Source organism: Cloeon dipterum, chromosome X (assembly GCF_949628265.1).
Source record: "Cloeon dipterum chromosome X, ieCloDipt1.1, whole genome shotgun sequence".
NCBI classification, from domain to species: domain Eukaryota; kingdom Metazoa; phylum Arthropoda; class Insecta; order Ephemeroptera; family Baetidae; genus Cloeon; species Cloeon dipterum.
The window spans coordinates 24,097,181-24,116,114 of NC_088790.1; the positions used below are offsets into that span (position 1 = coordinate 24,097,181).

The 18,934-nt window shown below is 39.6% G+C and overlaps 3 protein-coding genes across 3 annotated transcripts; 1 reads left to right on the top strand and 2 right to left on the bottom strand.

The window, feature by feature from the left end:
- Positions 1-705: 705 nt before the first annotated feature.
- Positions 706-11,177, bottom strand: Kank (kank). The gene is made up of 15 exons (XM_065495208.1): positions 11,057-11,177; positions 9,103-9,373; positions 8,421-8,631; positions 8,192-8,367; positions 8,053-8,133; positions 7,860-7,995; positions 7,387-7,808; positions 6,280-6,627; positions 5,910-6,208; positions 3,609-3,773; positions 3,419-3,548; positions 2,893-3,003; positions 2,627-2,839; positions 2,368-2,568; positions 706-1,410 (listed from the first exon to the last, which is right to left on the bottom strand). Exons 1-15 carry the CDS (start codon positions 11,059-11,061, stop codon positions 1,267-1,269), a joined length of 2,913 nt encoding a protein of 970 aa, XP_065351280.1. The 5' UTR covers positions 11,062-11,177; the 3' UTR covers positions 706-1,266.
- Positions 11,178-12,274: 1,097 nt separating this feature from the next.
- Positions 12,275-18,057, top strand: LOC135946808 (dynamin-binding protein-like). Its single transcript, XM_065495209.1, has 19 exons — positions 12,275-12,731; positions 12,785-12,897; positions 12,955-13,277; positions 13,335-13,720; positions 13,774-13,980; positions 14,754-14,951; positions 15,004-15,049; positions 15,102-15,270; positions 15,320-15,490; positions 15,545-15,694; positions 15,755-15,860; positions 15,914-16,044; positions 16,101-16,331; positions 16,386-16,535; positions 16,620-16,802; positions 16,860-17,051; positions 17,362-17,560; positions 17,623-17,786; positions 17,839-18,057. The coding sequence occupies exons 1-19, from the start codon at positions 12,467-12,469 to the stop codon at positions 18,025-18,027; spliced, it is 3,573 nt and encodes a 1,190-aa protein (XP_065351281.1). The 5' UTR covers positions 12,275-12,466; the 3' UTR covers positions 18,028-18,057.
- A 73-nt stretch (positions 18,058-18,130) lies between these two features.
- On the bottom strand, positions 18,131-18,896 carry MED31 (mediator complex subunit 31). Its single transcript, XM_065495218.1, has 3 exons — positions 18,699-18,896; positions 18,428-18,605; positions 18,131-18,372 (listed from the first exon to the last, which is right to left on the bottom strand). The coding sequence occupies exons 1-3, from the start codon at positions 18,718-18,720 to the stop codon at positions 18,147-18,149; spliced, it is 426 nt and encodes a 141-aa protein (XP_065351290.1). The 5' UTR covers positions 18,721-18,896; the 3' UTR covers positions 18,131-18,146.
- Positions 18,897-18,934: the final 38 nt, after the last annotated feature.

An 18,934-nucleotide genomic window follows, 5' to 3' on the forward strand; every position in this document is an offset into this window, starting at 1 on the left:
TATTGGTCGCATCATCAAAAAGTGTAAAACGCCGAGCAACAAGGAAGCCAAGACCTATAGCAACTAGCAACATTCGTTTGTAAAGAAGAGGCGGTCTTATTCAACATCGGCATCAGACGAATCGTCAGAAACGAGATACAATAAAAAATGCTTGATATATTTTGCATTTAATTTATAAAAATAATGTATAAAAAATGTGGAAGTGATAACGGCTTGTATTGGAATTTTAATTTGTTCTAAAATTGTTTTCTATATAAATCAAGCTTTATATCGACTGTTTTAGAACGAATGAAAAAACTAGAAAATTTAATAAATTTTGCTTTTCCGGGAGAATTCTTCTTTCAAGAATACGTAAAATTGAAAATTTTAAACCCGAGATTTTTTATTTGGCACTCATGGCCGTTATTGATCCATACAGCTTGACTCGAGCAATTTGATTTTTAAAAAGAAGTTGTTTAAAAATTAAAACATAATCCAAACCGAGATTTAATATCCAAGATTTTTAATATCACCTAGAGAAGATTTGAACATCTGTTCTTTGTTAAAGGAAATAATCTAATTTCACACTTAGTAATAAGAAAAAAATTTAATTTTGCGGATTAATATGGGCACTCTCCTTGTTTCCTTGCTAGCAAACAATATTATTATTTCTCTCTTAAATTCTGCTACGCTGAGGTATTACCAAGAAAACACTATGCAGTTCATTCGATTGACATAAAATCTATTTATTAGCAACATTATCGCATTAACAGTTATACATTGTCTACAAATTACATTTTTTAAGTACATATAAATCTGCTTCAACATTGGTTAGCTACACTTTCGAGTTAAAAGTTATTCCTGTGTTAAGGTTTCAAGGCACTTTTTCTTTTCGCTTTTTACCAGAGATGTTTTATCAAATGCAAACTGTGTAAGAATGATATATAGTTGTGTTTGGAATGAAGACGATTTTGTAGATTTTGGCAGCGATTGATTGATATTATATTATTAATAATTCTTATTCTCTGAGCAGTTTGTGTTTCTAATTCGAGTTCAGGGATAAAATCACGACTATAGGCCGGTGTGAAAGAGAGGACAACTTGCCAAAATCTTGAAAATCCTTTAGCTGAGGTAAATTTGCAATTCCGAAAATTGCCCGCCAAAAAGCGATCGGGCAAGGAACGCAAAAAGTGAGTCACAAAAACTGAGGTTAGTGTCTTTTATATAGTTTAGTTCCTCTCTCGTGGGATATAAAGAATAAATTGTCTTTGCGGATCGAATATCGACTTACTTCCCTTTGCGTTTCAGGGTCGAGTACGGCGAGCTGGTCCTCGAGCTGCTTCTCGAGTTGAAGTGTTGGTGCGCGTAGAGCAGAACTCCAACGTCCCTGTGCCCGGCTTCCATGGCGATGTTCAACGCGGTGCTTCCGTCCTGCAAAATAAGAATTTTGTATGCTTATGAGAAAAGCTGCATTTTTAAATTAAAAAGAAAACCATGGGATAAAATAAATTTCTCAGAATTTTACACGGCTTGACTATGATTTTAATTTTCCTTGGAACGAAAAACAATCAAATATTTTATTTCCCTAATTTCCATGGAAATCAACAACACCCACTGCTATAATTTTCAAGAGCAAAAGCATTTTAAAAGTATAATAATAATTTTTTTTAAGGGAATATATATACAAAATATTGAGCATCCAATTAGGGTATTATTTTAAATCTACCAGTGTCTTGGACCCTTCAGGCCTCCAGTCAAGAGCTTCAAACCAGACCTTCTTTTAAAACACTCGACTTTTTTAGAAAGTTTCAGCAGATAACAATTTGTAAAAATTCCAAAAATGGTACGATTTCGAAAAACCGAACACAGGCAGACGCTCCTTCCCGAGGGTCATCGATTGTTACTCGAATCAGAACGGTCCGGCCCATAGGAAACACAGTGGCACGTGTCAAAAATCGCATTTTCCTGAATTTAAATATTAATAACTCCGCTCTTATGGGTCATAGAGTAAAAAAACTAAGTTTATTAGACTCGCCGTGAAATTAGGCTACTTTGCTGCCGCCCGCCCCCATAAATCGGCGCTTTTTAAAGTGTTATATTATTTTTTTAATTCAGCTATGGGCTGGATTGGGTTTTTAACTTGAAAATACGCCTCCTCGCGACGAAATTGCAAAGGTTTTGCGCCGAAATGCGCAAATCTGCCGATATTTAGACACAAGTAGATAGAAAACGGGTTCAGTATGGGTCGGATTTGATTTTTTTTTGGCTCAGAGGACAACTCAGAAACCCCACCCTTGCCGTGCAAAGAGCGCCACTACTTAACTAAAAAAAAGTGTAGACTTAGCCCCGTATTGTAATATAGGAGTAGAGAAAAAAATTGAAAATTACGTGGTCGGTTATGGCGGCGTCAATGTCCGTCTGCGACAAAATGAGCTTGACCATGTCGACGTGTCCGTGCTCAGCCGCGCACATGAGGGCCGTGCTACCGTCGTCGTCCTGGATGTTTACGTCGGCACCAGCTGCCAGAAGCATGCTCGCCATCGAGTACTTGCCGTGCGAGGCTGCCAGCATCAAGGCCGTTTGTCCGTGCTAGTCAAGAAATAATTTTTTAGTAAAAATATTTATATTTAATTTCATTTTTTAGTACCTGCTTAGCGCGGACATTGACGTCTGAAAGCTGGAAGAGACGCTGGACAACCTGTGCGTCCGTCTCCGACTTGACCTCCGCCAGCGACACGAGCATCACGCTCGTGTAGCCAGCCTGGTTGGACTGGTTGACGTTGCACACCTTTGAGTCCAGCAGGATGGACACAACATCGAAGTTGCCATTGGACACGGCGTAGTGCATGGCAGTGTTGCCCTGTTGGCATTATTTTTAATACTAAAAATTTGTGCTTTATTTTCGGCGCATACGCTGTCGTCCGTCATGTTCACGATGTGCTCCAAAAGCTCGCTCGAATAATCCTCAAAGCAGTCCAGGTAGTCCTCCACGTCCAGAGGATTGGCAGTTGACGTGCTGGAAACCTAAAAATTCGGGGTTTATTGAGGAAACTTGTCATTTAAATTGATTTTATAAGCATCAGAGCATAATCAAAATAATACTAAAATTTTTTAAAGGCCTGAAGAGACCTCATGAATTAATTTCAGAGAATTTTAGAAAATGAATAGTTGAATTGTCTCTTTAAAGGAAACCTAAAATATAATGATTGGTCAAAATTGTTTTTTTTTAAATATTTCTCCTTCCTGGAACTCAAAATCACAAAGTAAACCACGTTTATAACGACAAAATTACTTAATTAAGCATAACCAACCCAAAGTTCCAATGTAAGCCTTGAATTATATAACTTATCCCTCTTATAGTATGTGCGTGATAATCAATTTCCTTTGAATTCGGAGAAGTAGAAAGCCTTATATGGATTAATTAGCAGCCTAAAATTACCTTGAACCACTCCCTCTGAATGATGTTGACGGCGGCCCTCAGCTGGCTGGGCACCTCGCTGCGCGGCGACCTTTTCAGCGAGTCGTTCATCACCTTCATCGCTCCCCTCATCTCCTTGCTCGGCTCCACCCTGTCGAGGCGACAGTAGTTATTATCAAATGAGCTCGTATGGTGGTCACTGAACACTTGCTTATTGCGAGGCACCCTTTGAGGGCTGATTATGTAAATTGGCTCGGCTGCTGGGTTGTAGCTTTGGTTGCCCTCATCGTCGGAGCGTTCTTCTGTGCTGGTCGACGACACCGCTACCCTGTTTCTCGTTAGGCCTTCCAGCTTGACCTCTGACGTTGGAGATGTGCTGGAACAAACATTTCAATTGGATATAATTATTATTGTTTTGTTTCTTTACAAAGTTGAAAAAAACTTTCAGAAACGTAAGACAGGTTTGACCAAATTAAATTTTGTGGAAAATTTTGTTGAAAAACTTTTTTTTAGTAAAGATCAATTTTATTGAATTAAAATAAAAAGGTTTAGAGGCCGAAATTATTCAGTTTAACAAATTTTGAGGCTTGCACTAAGGAGAGGAAAGGTACCTTTACTCTCCTTAGCTCACGCCACGCTTTTAAAATACTGCAAAATTGATTTAAAAATATAGCTTTTGCTCTATTAAGATGTGTGAGTAGTGTATATTGGTTTATCGTAGGCATCATATGGCAAAAAATTTAACAATTTTTGAAAGCTAATCAAATTTCCTATTTTTAGCATGCGGAAAAAAGTTTTCTACCCAAAAAAGTCAAATTAATTATAAAAAGAAAAAAAGTTAAATAAAAGTTTATATTTTCTTAATGTAACTACATGACCTGGCAGTAAACTTAGAAGTTTTTTTTAAATTATTTAACCCATCAAACTATATGAATGAGAGCCATTAGCCTATTTCCCGGCCGAAGTTTAAATGTAGGGAAATTTCCGGTACATAAAAATTTACTTTAAACGAACCATTTGCCTAGCCACATAGAGTACCTATAATACAATATCCATAAATCACTATTAAGTCTCGTAAAATTAAATTTTCCCCTGGGATCTTTTTAAATTTATTCCTCCCATAAAATAAATTCCTTACTAATTTGATAGGAGCATCCAAAAATTTTCTTTCTGAGCAAATTTTTTTCAATTTTTAAACTGCATACCCATGAAACCGATTTTTCTTCCTTAATTTAAACTTAATTATCTACGAAAACACCTTCTTCTTGCAGCTCGAATCAAATGTGTAATTAGTCTCAAATTTAGGTTGTTAAAATATGAATTATTTAGCTTCTGGAACTTGTGCCACTAAGATTGCTAAATTTTATAAAGCGGCAAATCTCCACGAGAAAAAATTTTCATTGGCAGAGATGTACAAGTCAATTTCCCACCCAAATTTAAACGGCATACAATGCCCAAGGGTTGCGGACGACTTTTCAGTTTTCCGCTCGAGAAACTCACCTCAATTGCCGAGTATTAGTGAGCAGAGAACGGAGCCGAGCTCATGGTTGTAACACCAGTAATGAGGCACATAACATTACTGTGTATTGATTTGTTTACCCGCGGAGCAGGGAAAGTTGGCTTACGAGACAAGTGGCGCGGGTACGTCGGCGCGGACGGGGGTGCGCCGTGGCAAAAAGCACCTGGGAACGGGGGTGCGGGGCGGCAAACGCAAAGTGCGCTCTGTGCGTGAAAGCACACTTTCTATATAGGTCAAGGCTCATTCCATGCACTCGATTCCGTGGAGAATAGAAACAGCTCCAAAGGAAAATAACGATGACCTGATTGCTTTGTTCTAATTTAATTTAAAATGCACATATATCTCATCTGTTGCAAAACAAAAATTCTGAATGCTGAAGAGAACAAAATATAATTAACATAACAAGTGGCTCGCGCCTCTTGGGCAACTGTCCGTTGAGGCCAAAATTGACCAAAAGACTCAAAAAGAAGCCAATAAAACCGCAACAAAAAAGAGTCTAGGGCTCAATCTCAATTCGCGCAACCTGAGGAAGGTCGGTTAAAGATTAGGATGAAAATTTGTCGCCGAGTATCACCAAATGTGCTTGAAATTACTGAAAATAAAGCATTATAAACCGTCCTGGGAGAGGATCTCAGGTCAGGGTACCCTGAAAATGGTCATTAGGGTATGCCAGGTTAAAGCCCCGTTCGAGACCTGTCCGATGAGGGGTCATTGTCGACGATCGGACCAATGGCTGAATTTTAAGAAAAATAAAACCATTTTTGCCAGTGATCATTCGAAAAATTAAAATAAAAATCATTTTCAATTTTTCTATGAGTGCGAAAAATTTGAAAATCGGTTTCCAGACCGGCGGCAGTCCTACACGTGCGATGCAGTCGGTAAAACCCTTCAATTTTGCTGCGTTTGGAAAAATCGCGATTTTTCTATTTCCCATATATAACCCAAGAGAAACAATTTTTTATTTTGTAATTTTATTATTAAATAAAAACTCACCTTTCAGACTCAGATCCGTTCTCCGGGATCGTTTCACTGGAGATGTCCACACTGAGCTTCGTGTAAGTGTCCTGTCGGTTGAAAGGCCGTTTGGTTGGCGGGCTGGTAAATCGCCTTCCAGAGGCCAGTCGGGGAATCTGAGAAGGAAGACTAGCCGCGGGCAACGGGGACACCGACTCCGGCCTCGGAATTGTTGGCGGTGACTTTCTGGCAGCGCAGGTTTTGCATTCGGCGGGCACTTCTTTCACAGTGACTGCGGGCTCGATCATGACTGACACGCCAAAATCATTTGTTGCAGCCTGATAAATTTGAAGAATGTAATTAGGATTAAAAATAATATTCGACCACTCAGAGTATCAGCAATAAATACCTTGCAATGAACAGACGAGTCAGTAGTTCTGACTCTGGCAGTGTTTGTGTGCGAGTCTTGCAGACAAATGAGGCCCAGGGTGTCGGTGAGCTTGCTGGCCATGGGCCGCAGTTTTGGTCGCAGGTTGAAGTGGTCCGAGGACTTGCTGCGAACCATGGCTTGCGGGTTCAAGTAGTCGGGCTTGGGGATGAGCGACGCGGTGCTCACGCCGACATTCTTTTTCGGCGTGTTGCACGCGTCGCAGGTGAGTTTCAAAGTGTGGTCCGACACTCCGACGCTCTTTGTCTTTGGCTCGGCGGTCACGCCTATATCACTCATTCGCGGCTTCGCCACAACTGATTTGTCCACCTGAAAGAGGACACGAAAATTGGGTCAATTTCTAATTTAATTTGGAGCAAAATTGATTAAACTATTATGTTTTTTAATCTAGTGTTTTTTTGTAATGAAATTGACACGTTTCATTGCGGGGAGGCGTATTTTTATGTCAGAAACGGAGTCTGGTTCATAGGTGAATTTAAAAAAAACTTAAAAATAGCGCAGATATTGGGGGCGTAGGGGGTGGCGGGGGCTGCTGGCGGCGGAATTTGGGTCAGTTCAACGCGAAATTTTACTGCAAGTCTAACTAACTTTGGTTTATTACTCTACGGTCTATAGGAGCTATGTTATTAATTTTGTAACCGAAAAAACTCTATTAGTTACACTTGTCAATTGTAGTTTTGGGGCCAGCAGTTTTCCCTAAGATGCCGCCTAGCCACTATATATGGAGCAAATTTAATCAAAATTGTTGGATCAGTTTATTTTATTCAGTATAGTGAAAATTTTTTGATTTTTAAGACGATTTCTGGATTCTTTTGGTCAATTTCGCCGCCTTGATGGACAGTTTGTTGCCCAAAAAGGGCCTAAGGGGCTTAGGCCACTTGTTAAATAAAAAATAAAACATGTTGTGCTAATTTTTGCAGCCTTAGCTGAAGTAATCTTCTACCAAGACTAGAATTATTGTTTCCTTGTACGTCATTTAAAGGCAGTGATGAAGATGACGACAATATTAAAATACAAATAAGGCAAGCTTTACAAAATTATTATGTGATTAGTCATCGAACTACTCACTTTGAGCTTGGCTCGTAGCGCCTCTTCTCCACGCCTGATTTTCTTTTCATGGCTCTCTAGCATTTCCTCCAGCTGCCGCTCCGTGTAGATTTGCTGCATTTTCAACTCGGTGGACGTCTCCGAATCCTTGGAGAAAGCGGCTGAAGTGTTTGTCCCTCGCGTTTGTACTGGGATTTTTATTTCAGGCGTCACAACAGGTTCCGGCGTGAAAGACTCGATTTTCAGCCTTTCCACGGACAGCCTGCTGCTTGTTCTTAGAGGGACGGCAGGCGGAGTGACTATTGTCTTCACCTCCGGGGCGGCCAAGTCAGCCTGGGTGCTCGAGGAGCGGATTTTCGGGTATTGGTGCGACACGCCCACGTCCCTGGTCAGAACGGCGCAGTCCACGCCGATGTCTCTTTTGGAGATTTGCGCCTTTGCAACTGATCAGAGTTGAGATTCATTTATGAGGGTGAATAGTTTTGATAACTCACTTTCTTTGATCGGTTTATGCGGCGGATCCGGCTTCATGCTGGCCAGGGAGGCGGCCAGTTTGTTCCTCTCGGCTTCAACAGCTCGCATTTGGAGAAGCATCACTCGCTTTTCCTCTTTCAGAACGTTCACTTCGCTCTGAAATAAAAATTTGGTTATTTTTTATTCAAAAGGTTGCAGTTTTAATTATTATACCTTCAAAATTGGAATATGCTTCAGGTTTTCCTCCATTTCCCGCATCTTCTCCAAACTTTTAGCCACTTGTTCTCGAACCACCTGTGTAAATAAAAGGAAAATAATGATTGAACCTAGACAAAGCGAGGCGCCTTTTCACCTGCAGCGCTCCAGTACTGACTCCAGACACTGAACTACCAATGCTGATTGTGTCGTATTCCAGACTCTTTCTAGTTACTACTTCATGGTAATTATCTAAAGGCACATCATCACTGGAACAGCTCACTAGAGATTCAGTCGACGGCGATCTTCGCACCCTCAATCCAGGCGGACTCGCTGGAGACAAAAACTATATAATTGTAACGCGATTAAAAATTTACGTCTATTACCAAATACTGGATTTTCCTCAGGCAGTTCAGGAAGAGCCTCCTGCTTTTTATTTGTCAACTGCAAGGTCTCCTCGAAGTCCAAAACAGCTTTGTTCAACGCATCCCGGCACAGGACCGAAGACGAGCTGTTCACCTCTTTCACGACGTCTTTCAACTTTTCAGCCACGGTTCTCTCCTCTAATTCTTCTGCCAATGTATTTTCACATTCCACCTTAAACATAAACGGAATGTAAAACATTTAAATCGCAATAAGGAGGGAATGGAATCATTTTTTGAAATTGATTGTTGTAATTTTTAAATAAAAGGAATTCCTTTTTATTACTTCAATACAAGTCTCTTAAGAGATTTCAGTGAGCGAAATAGGAGGTTGTCAATTTAAGTAGTATTTTTTGTAATATTTAAATTTTTAGCATCCGATTTTTCTTTCCGGAGTTTATAATTTAAATTTTATATTTAAAAAATTCAGTTTATTTTTAAATGTTTAGAATTTTAATTTAAAACTAATCTTCCAAGTGTCAAATTTTCCTTAAAAAATATTTAGCAACGGTTCATTATTGTAAAATAACTGCAAATAAAATATGTCGAGGAATTTGGTTCAAATTTCAAGCAAGTTAAAAAAATAACTTCTTTCCTTCGAAAATTAAAACGGTTATTGCCCTAATTTTTTAAAATTAATTTCTACCTGTTGCTCAAGCTGCCAGACGACGGGGCTGGTGATGCCGAGGAGCACCTCCATGGACTGTCGTTGTCTGCGGCGCTCCCTGAGCTTGCTGCTTGGCGCCGATGAAGCCTTGGTGTTGACCGCTTCGCAGAAACGCACGAAATCCAAATCGATGTGGTAGCCGTAAGGGCAGCAGTCGCATTTTTGCTTCATCTTCTTGCCCTGCGCCTCCTTGGGGGCCGGCGGGGTCCAGGTCGGCAAGCCGACGTCGCCGCCGCACTGCACCATCATCCTGATTTGAGGGACATTCCGTTAATTGCGATTGCGGCGTCCAAGAATTTGACTATAAAGAGAAGGAAAGCGACCACTCCTTCGCCAGTGACGTCTCACCCGCCGGCCCACCTGCCAACCCACACCTTGTGTCATTTATTTTCTCAATTGCTACCTTTGCTGCCCTCAACAGGAGCGTTTAAAAATACCAATGAAACATTGGAAATAATTAATTTTCTAAATTAAATTAATTAAATGAACGACTGTGAATTTTAAATGTTTTTCTTATACATTCGATATAATAAAAAGAAATTAAAACAGAAAAATATCGCCAAATTTGATTTTCTGATAGCCAAAACATCTATATTGACACCAAAATCATCAAGTTTTGATAAACCCAGAAAAGGGTGGGTTCCAAACCCCTCAGAAATGCGTTTGAATATTTATGATTGATCATGTCTTGATTCATGAGTCAAATTGGGCTGAAATCCTGGTGAAACTCCTAGCATTGCCTGTTACCCTGAACGATGGCGGTGAAATTTTCGTTTTTTTTTATTTTATATTGAACGTAATTAACTTAAAACTAGGAACAAAAGGGTATCGTGCCACCATTTTTAATATTTTGTTCCTCCTAACTTCTGAAATTTCTTTTCCTATCGAGTTTTTCAAAATTTAGACCTGAATTTTGTGACCTTGACCTTTGATTTATGAAATTGGTCACAATGGGTAAATTGATGGCCGTGAAAATGCAGAATAGACACCAGAATTTTTATTTCCCTAGGCCAGAACAAGAGCAGTAATATTTTAATTTTTAAAAAGTGATCAACAAATCAGGCAATTCTTGCAATTTTGACCTGAAATTTACAGGTGGGCCATTGGTCTACTAGGACAACACTAAAACCAAATTTCATCAAAATCTGAAGACAAAGGGTTCCAGTTTTTTCCTGCCGGAGTCATTTTTGGCTTGTTTTAAGTCGGATTTTTATATTTTTAAAGGAAATTCATCATTTTCCTATTATTAGTGAGGTTCCATTTTGATTTTTGCTTGGAATAAAAAATTCCAGCAGAGAAGAGAGATAATTCATAAAGTGAAGAAAACTTTATACTGTTTTTTATGACACATTTTAATTTAAAAAATTGATGTTTTGACGTATTCCGAAATCAAACCTGTACATATTTCGGATTAATGGAACAAAAATTATCTTGAAATGAATTGAAACTGAATTTATAACAAATAACTTGATTCAACAAAACTCTCGCCAAAGAAAATAAAATAAAAAATGACTACTAATAAATAGGATTAAAAATTTTAAATGAAACGTAACCGTATATTTCCATACAAAAAACTTATTCAGAGCGAAAAGATAAAATTAATTAAATTTGTTGGACTGAAAAATCCACATGAGAAAGTTTAAAACTATAGGAAAACTTAGAATACAAACACTATATGGAGCTCAGAATGCGCACATTTGCTCGAATTTCTATGTTCTTATTGTTAGAACGATTGGACAGTTTTAAATCATTTAAAGCATGATTCAATGAAGGATTTAAATTTCCCCTGACGACTTTCAGCTCAGAAAAAATATATCCGACCGTCTATGTCTATAATTCACAGCCTTAATCAGAATGAGACAAAAAAAGAAACCTATACACTTTCGTAACGAGAGCATATGTATTGCCAAAGGCTATTATTTGCAGAGCTTACCTCATCGGCAAAAATTGGCTGGCGAGAACAGATTGGCTTGGTCAGAAATGCGATATCATTCAAAACAACACGTACGTCTATTTGCGCGTGATTAAAGCCGTTAATGAATACAAACATAGGCAGACGAAACATAACAGACTTTCCTTATCAGAATAAAAAGCGATAACACGTACCGTGGGGCCGCCCACGAAGCTACGAAATCAATGCGAGGCAGCGTTTAAAAAGTCGGAGCCTTTATGATTATGCACTTTCACCCATTCAAGCAAAGGTTGAGAGGCGCGATACTCACTTGGGCGCCGCTCAGGTCGAAATCGAACGCCTGCCAATTGTCATTTGCGACTCGCTGCCTCACTCGGGTTTCGCCCCCGTCACATTCTCGCGGCTCAGGTCGCGTTAATTCTGGATCAGCGACCACCTGCAGACGCAAATTTTTATGAGATGAGCGCCATCAGAGTAAAAATGCAACAATGGAAGGGTCTGAGCAGGTCTGAGTCTGCGAGCACTGAGGCAGTGCGTTGTTCGCTCCACCTTCGCCTTCGCTCTCGCGGGAGGGAGGAAGGAGAAGTTGTCGTTAGCCGGTGCGAGATGCTATGGAGCAGGAGTGCCGAGCCGGCAACGCACCTGCCGAAACGCTCCGCAGCCTCCAGCAAGGATAAAACACTCTCGCTTCCGTTGCGAAAGGAGATGCCATAATATTTAATAGAGCTATTAAGCAGCATTAATAATAAAAAATGTGTCAGGGACTTTTAAATTATGTTTTTCCAAGAATTTGCCTAATTTTAAAGCTTAATTAAAGAAATTACTGGATTAAAATTCCACGGTAAATGCAGAAAATATTAAAATTTTGAGTACGTTTCAACCTTTCAAACCTCACATGGGGTCCATGCTTCTCTCTCGCACCTGCGCATTAGTATTATTTTTTATCTGAAAGTGAGATGAATGACTTCTTAAATGAACCACGCCCCTTTATGAACTCGAAGAATTATGAAAAATTGTTTACAAGATAAACTAATTTATTTAAGCGAGAATTTCTTGCGTCATTTTTATTCTTTTCCATTGAGGAGAAAAACGGAGGCGTGGCTTTAAAAAAGTTGGCGGGGGTGTTTGTGGTTGGTATTTTACTACAAAAACAATCAGACAACAGCGTTTTTTACTGTTTACTATGCGTATTTAAATTACTCCGTCCAGGTGACGCTCGTGGCATGAAGTGGGCGTGGACCGGACCTGGACCGGACTGATCCACAACAACAGACTAGACAGCTGCTCATTTTATATTGTTACTTCTTTTTCTATCCGTACCTATAATAAACTGTTATTATCGTCGCAAGTTAACGACGCAGTTGAAGATAATACAGTGTTGGCGTGAGCATGATTCACTTCCGAGACGCGTGAGCCTTTTGAGACAGAAAAATGAAGCTGAGCAGTGTGGTCAAAGACTACCTGACCACCGTCCCTGACGAACTGCCCGTGTCCAAGGGGGACGTGGTTCAGGTGGTCACGCGTGTGGACCGGATTTGGTGCGAATGTCGCCTGCTGACCGGTGACAGACAGGGCAAAGTGCCTGCAGGTCACCTGATCGAACTCGAGCCGCCACAGGTGGTCGGCGATCAAACGCTTTTTATCTCTTTGTCGGATTTTAATGGGCAACAGGAGGGCGACTTAATCTTCTTTAAAGGTTGGATATTAATTTAAAACGTTTTATCAATAATTAATAACCCGTTTTTTTAGGAGAATTTATTATTGGCACTCACAAGATTGACGACAACTGGTGGCACGGAAAGTGCAATGCTATGGAAGGAATGTTTCCCAAGAGCTATGTTTTGGAGTTGGAAAGGGAAAAGGTAAATAAATTTCAAAGAAACGGGCGTTGTCAGTTGAGATTTTTTCCGATCCTTTAGAATTCAGTGCGTCGAGCCAGGGTGAAAACTAGCATGCGTGCGCAGATGGACGAGGAAATCGATTTGGTAGAAGGAGACATCGTCACCGTGGAAAAAACCTGGGACAAAAACTACCTCTACGGCTGCAGCCAGGGAAAATACGGAATCTTTCCCGCCGCTTTTGTCACAATTTTAGCAGACGAAGAACCGGAAATCGAGCTGAGGAATAGTGCACCCGCTGACATGCCCCCTGCGTACAGAGAAAGTTTTATGCCTCCCAAATATGAGGACAGTTTCCCTCAGGCGCAATACAACACCCCCGTCCCTGTGCAACCGGAGCCATGGTATGGCTGATTTTTTTCCACAATCCTCGTTTGATATTAATTTAATTTTAATTGCAGTCGTCTAAGCATGGGAATGAAACCGTATGGCATCGGCCAGTATTCCTTCACAGCCAGCTTTGACAACGAGCTCAGCTTCAAAGAGGGAGAAGTGATCATGCTAATTAATTACGTGGATGAGGATTGGATCAAAGGATCAGTCGATGGCAGGGAAGGGATTTTCCCAAAGAGCTATATTAATATCGTCATTGACTGTCCATCGTTGAATGTAAAACCAGCCAAACAACTGACAGGGCTGGCGGCCGGAGGGTTTGCTAGGGTTGTGTACGACTTCCAGCCCCAAATGGCGGGGGATGTGCAGGTCAGGGAGAACGACATTGTTTTCCTCTTGCGCCTGACTGACGACTCGCAGTGGTGGCAGGTCAAGAAGGAGGACGGAACTGAAGGTATTTAGAATGCTTTTTTGTTTTGTTTTGAGGTGTCGTTAATATTTTTCTAGGATTATGCCCATCTAATTTTCTGGAGCCTCTGAACATGGAGGTCCATAGGCCAAGGCAGTCAACCAGTTCAATGGCCGAGTTGGAAGCGAAAAATCTGTCAGAGCTTGCCCTGTCGAAGCCACCTGTTCCTTTAAAACCGACAACATCAAGAATTTCATGGAGACCCTCGCCCCCTTCTTCCCCTCCGCCATCGCCTCCCAAAGATGGTAAGTTGGTTAAATATTTTTTTTTTAAATTACTGAATTTTGGATTTTTAACTTATTGCTTAGTGAATTAATTGTTTTTCTGCACTCCATATTTTTAAAAAGACAAAAATTACTATATGCACATTTTTTTTCTGTTAATTAGCTGCGAATGAAGCAGCTGAGCGAGCAACAGCATACATTTTGTCCTGATTTGGCTGGACTTTTAATGTTTTATCCCAACAAATAAAATATTAAAAAATGAATACTTTTTCTTATGATATATTCCAAAAACTTAGAGTTATGTCTACAGTTTATTTTTAAATTAAGCAATCGCTGTAAAATCACGATGATTTTTCAAAGACAGGCCCAATCGTCCTAAATCTGTGATTTTTTTTAGTATCTAGAACAGTTCCTTAAAATTTAGGACTTAATTTAGACGCAAGAAAAATCTAAAAAATTATCCAAATATTTTTAACCATACTAAATAATATCAGATTTACGTCATTTTTGTTTAATAATAAACTATTTAATTATGAATAGCATGAATATCAGTTTTCTGAAAATTTGATATTTTTGCCAGTGAATAAAGTTCAAAAATAGCTCTGAATCAAAATTACCAGAATATACAAAAATAGCTCATCTAGCGATTTGTTTTGAGTTTTTATTTAATTTGTTACAAAAATTCGTCTTACATTTAAAATGTATTTTTAACCAACTCCATCAGTGCCGATAGTAAATAAATTATCCACCATTAAAGATATCAAAGTCAAATTTATTTCATTTTGTTTTTGCAGAGGATGAAGAAGAAAGTCCTCCCAGTTTCGCTGCCTTGGCGGTGGTAGAAGCAGCTAGAGAAAAAGAAAATACAGTTCGGCTGCCACACAGAGCTCCTCCTCCAGTTCAGCATTACAGAACGCCGCCGCCGCCTCCAGTTCCCCAGCATGAAGAACAACCAGACCAAAGTGAACCAGCAGCAACTGCCTCTCGCAGCCGTATGTGAATTTATTAATTTAAAACTCATTTTCAATTGTGAATTAATTTTAGAAGTTGATGGACATGCTGGTGCGACTGAAAATGAAGAAGATGCAAGGTATTTGTTAAAAGGAGAAATTTGTGTTGGATGTGATGTTGGTCTTTTGCAGAAAAAAGAACGAAGAACAAAGGCAGAATGTGATAACAGAGCTCGTACTGACTGAGAAAGACTTTGGGAGAGACCTCAAGATAACTTATGAGACTTTTAATCTGTACAATCCAAAGCATTTGGAGGCCAGGGGCATTGATGCCAATCTCCTCTTTGGAAATATTTTAGAAGTAATATTGATCAATCTCTGGAACTCGTTAATTAAATTTGTATTCTTAGGTAATTAAAGTGTCAGAATCGTTGTTAGACAAGTTGATCTTGGCGATGAAAGGGAAGAGTGAGGAGGACCAATTAATTGCTCCCTGTTTTTTGGAAATGGCTGAAGAAATAAGAGTGGTTTACACTAATTACTGCACTAACAATGATAATTCCTTAGCTCTGCTTATGAAGGTAATTAAAACATCAAAATTGTTCCGGAATCAGCTAATTAAAAACTGATTTCAGTACGCTGATAATGAAGATATTCAGAAGGTTTTTAGAAAAGGGATTGAAACGTTGCAAATGCAAGTTTCTTGTTTTGACATGAGTTCAATAATCATCAAGCCTGTGCAGCGAATTATGAAATACCCTCTCATTTTAAATGAGCTCTACAAGGTCAGTTTATTCTAATTTATAACAACTATAACAGTACATTTACGTGAAATATCTTAAAAGAGTACTCATGCTGAGCATCAAGACAAGGCTGGTTTGCTGGAAGCTGTGAAAATCATGTCCGAAGTTGCCTCTTACATTAACGAAGCAAAGAGACGCCAGGATATAGGTACATTTCAAAATAAAACAAATCTTTTTAATTTTTAAATATTGTTTCAACAGTAAGCAGGTATCTTGGAGATGGGTCTCCCTCCTTTTCCTCTCGTATGGCCAGATTCTCCTTTCACTCGGTTGCCAAAAAGTCCTCTAGACTCGGTGCGAAGCTTTCATCTTCACTTGGAATGTCAAACACGGTATTTAAATTTTTTATCTCTTTCCAACAGAAATATAATTTATAAAACAAAATCAGGTGCGAGATGAACTGTTTGAGGAGTGCGCCAGGACATTTTTCTCTCTAGACAAACACATCAAAAACTTCTGCCGAGGAGTGGAAATCGTGTTGTACCAGACAAAGGAGGTCTCACTCGCCCAGTTTCATTCCTCAGAAGCCATTTCAGACTTTTTCGATGACCAAACAGCGAACAATTTTGAATTCAGACAAGCACAAAAATACATTTCCAGCGAGTTACTAACTCAGTTTGTAAGGCGTTTGGTTTTTCTCCTTGTATCCTAGCTGATCCTTTTAAAATTTAAGACTACGAGTTTGCAAAAATACGTGTTGGAGCCGCTAAATGCAATAATCGACCTTGCAATTGGTCCAACAAAGTTGATCGAAAAGAGAAACGACAAGCTCGCTGATTACGATGCTCTTCTGTCCAAGGCTGAAAAACTCAGAGATTCCAGGGTATTTATATATTTCATTTCTCATTAATACTGGTTATTTTTCGTGTATCTAAATAATAACCGTTTTTAAAATTTAATTTCATAGATGCCGGAAGATCTTAATCTTGCCAAAAACACGTACGAAGCGCTTAACACGCAACTGCTGGAAGAGCTTCCCGCATTTTCAGTCCTTGCTGAGGAAATTTTCGTCGACTGCGTCATGTCGTACATTCGCTCAAGGAAAATATTCTCCGCCAAGGTGGCAAAGAAGTATTTATATTTGATGGAGGTGACTTTATTAATTCTCAAATTGAATGCTGGTAATAATTTATTAATTTGTTTGCAGTTGCCTGTGATGGCCGGCTTTGCCAGGGAAGACCCAGTCGGGCTTTTCAGGGTGAAGCACAACCTGATCTGTGATGAAATGAACAAACTCTGCTTCGTGTCGAGAACATTCAAAACCGACAATTTTGGTACTATGAGGTCCACTTCGAATCCTGGCAGCACCAAAACTTCTCCATATCTCAGTGTGGAAAGAGTAAGATTTTTTAGCCTATTACAAAAAACCGAGGTCCTATTTAATCCGGGAAAGCTCCTAATTTTACTCAATTAGCTTGAAATAATTGCCACAATTTCTCTTTGGTTTTTTCTATCTAAATTGACGTATATTAAAAACTGCTAAAAAATATCGATTTGCTTAAATGAGAAACGAAATTTTAATTTAACAAAATAACATAAATTGTCGCTTTTGATTCCACCATAATTTAACCAAAAATCAATTTAAAATTATCCTCCAACGCTTTCCAAACCTTCATAAATATTTGAGGTTATAAATGAAAATATTTCAGACAGTGGATCGAACCCAGAGCCCGAGTCGAAAGTCCTTTTTGCTGAGCAAATATCCCCTGAACAAAGTTTTCAAGGTAACTCAGTCATGGACCAAGAGTGAGGTGCTGGACCTGTCAGTACAGGAAGGCGACATTGTTGCCGTGATAAAACAGCAGGATCCAATGGGCAGCACGGAGCGGTGGTACGTGGACGACGGAGGTAATTTCTCAAAACAGCAGTCTCCAAAAATAGTAATTTACCACTTTCCGGGGCAAATTTAGAAAACAAAGGGTTTGTGGCGCAGAAGTGCTTGCAGCAGTATCTCAATTCTAGTCCACTTTCGTCTGGCTACGGAGATGCAGAGTCTGACAGGATTTATGAGGAGGTGGATTACGCCAGCACGGACAAGGAGGAAGACATTTATGAAGAAGTTCCAGAATATGATGTAAATTTGAGTGTTTTTAGTCTTCTCGTACCTGAAATTCATGATTTTCCAGTTTTACTACGCAGAGTTCAATTTTGATCCCACTGACGAGTCGACTCTGAAGATGCAGAAGGGACAGGTGCTCAAAGTGCTGGCCAAAAACGATCGACAGGGCAATAACGAATGGTGGTACGTCGAAAATCGAGACGGAGAACATGGCTACGTGCCTTCGAATTATCTCAAAAAGTACACTACGCAATAAAAGTGATGGAATTTACGCTTTGCAACTGAATTTCTGTATTTTATTTAAGATAGAGTCCACTTATCGCGTCCTTTTAAGATTTAGGCACTTAAAATAATCTCACTATATATTCACTGATTTTATTTTGTATTGTTGGGCTGTCCATTTGTGTGCGGTCCGTCCGTGGCAGAGTTCCTCTGAGCCGTCATCTCCATCAAGCGGTTACGCCGTCTCGTGTAGTGTTGCCAAAGCAAAATCTGCTGGTCGTCGATGAACTTGGCGCACTGTGCTTTGCCCAGCTCAGCTCGGAAGTGCTCATACTGCAGCAGCTCGAGGAAATAGAGGCACGTCGGGTACTTCAGGTACCTGGAAAACAGCATTATTAATAACTGAATATTAACTGGTAAATGATCCTCCTTACCTGGCGTAATCAGGCTCCCTCCAGTACAGAAGGTATTTCAGGTAATTGATGAATGTATTTTCCTTCAGGTAACCTCTTTGTGCCAGAAAATTCAGGTAGTTTGGATTGGCCAGACACTGAACGAACTCGAGCTCAACCTGGAACCTGATTTTATTTTGGTCCTCTGTCTCCCCAACGCCTGGAATTGGAAAAAAGTTTAAAAGGCCAATCGATTTATGACAAAATATGAGGTTACGATGAATATTTCCCTAATTTTATTTCAAGCACTCACCTAAGCCTTTCAAGGACATCATTTTAATGTTACAATTTAGACTGAAGATCTAAATTATTGTAAGCATTAATGACAAACTTGAATAAACTCGAGTTTTGCGTTAATTGACAGCTCTTGACTGGCTCCTTGAAGTCTAGTGTTTGTGTTTATTTCGATACAGATGGCTTACACCGACAGCATCGACACTACTTAAACAGCAACTAGCTACGAAGTACCAAAATCAATGCATACAATAT

Coding starts and splice junctions, on each gene's coding strand:
- Kank (XM_065495208.1), bottom strand. Junction 8,368..8,420: donor TGAGGAAAATCCAGTATTTG/GTAATAGACGTA, acceptor TTTTGTCTCCAG/CGAGTCCGCCTGGATTGAGG. Junction 3,004..3,418: donor TTCAGAGGGAGTGGTTCAAG/GTAATTTTAGGC, acceptor CCGAATTTTTAG/GTTTCCAGCACGTCAACTGC.
- LOC135946808 (XM_065495209.1), top strand. CDS start 12,467: ATGAAGCTGAGCAGTGTGGTCAAAGACTACCTGACCACCGTCCCTGAC. Junction 15,695..15,754: donor TTTTAAATGAGCTCTACAAG/GTCAGTTTATTC, acceptor ATATCTTAAAAG/AGTACTCATGCTGAGCATCA. Junction 17,052..17,361: donor CATATCTCAGTGTGGAAAGA/GTAAGATTTTTT, acceptor AAAATATTTCAG/ACAGTGGATCGAACCCAGAG.
- MED31 (XM_065495218.1), bottom strand. CDS start 18,720: ATGATGTCCTTGAAAGGCTTAG. Junction 18,606..18,698: donor GATGTCCTTGAAAGGCTTAG/GTGAGTGCTTGA, acceptor TTCCAATTCCAG/GCGTTGGGGAGACAGAGGAC. Junction 18,373..18,427: donor AGGGAGCCTGATTACGCCAG/GTAAGGAGGATC, acceptor GCTGTTTTCCAG/GTACCTGAAGTACCCGACGT.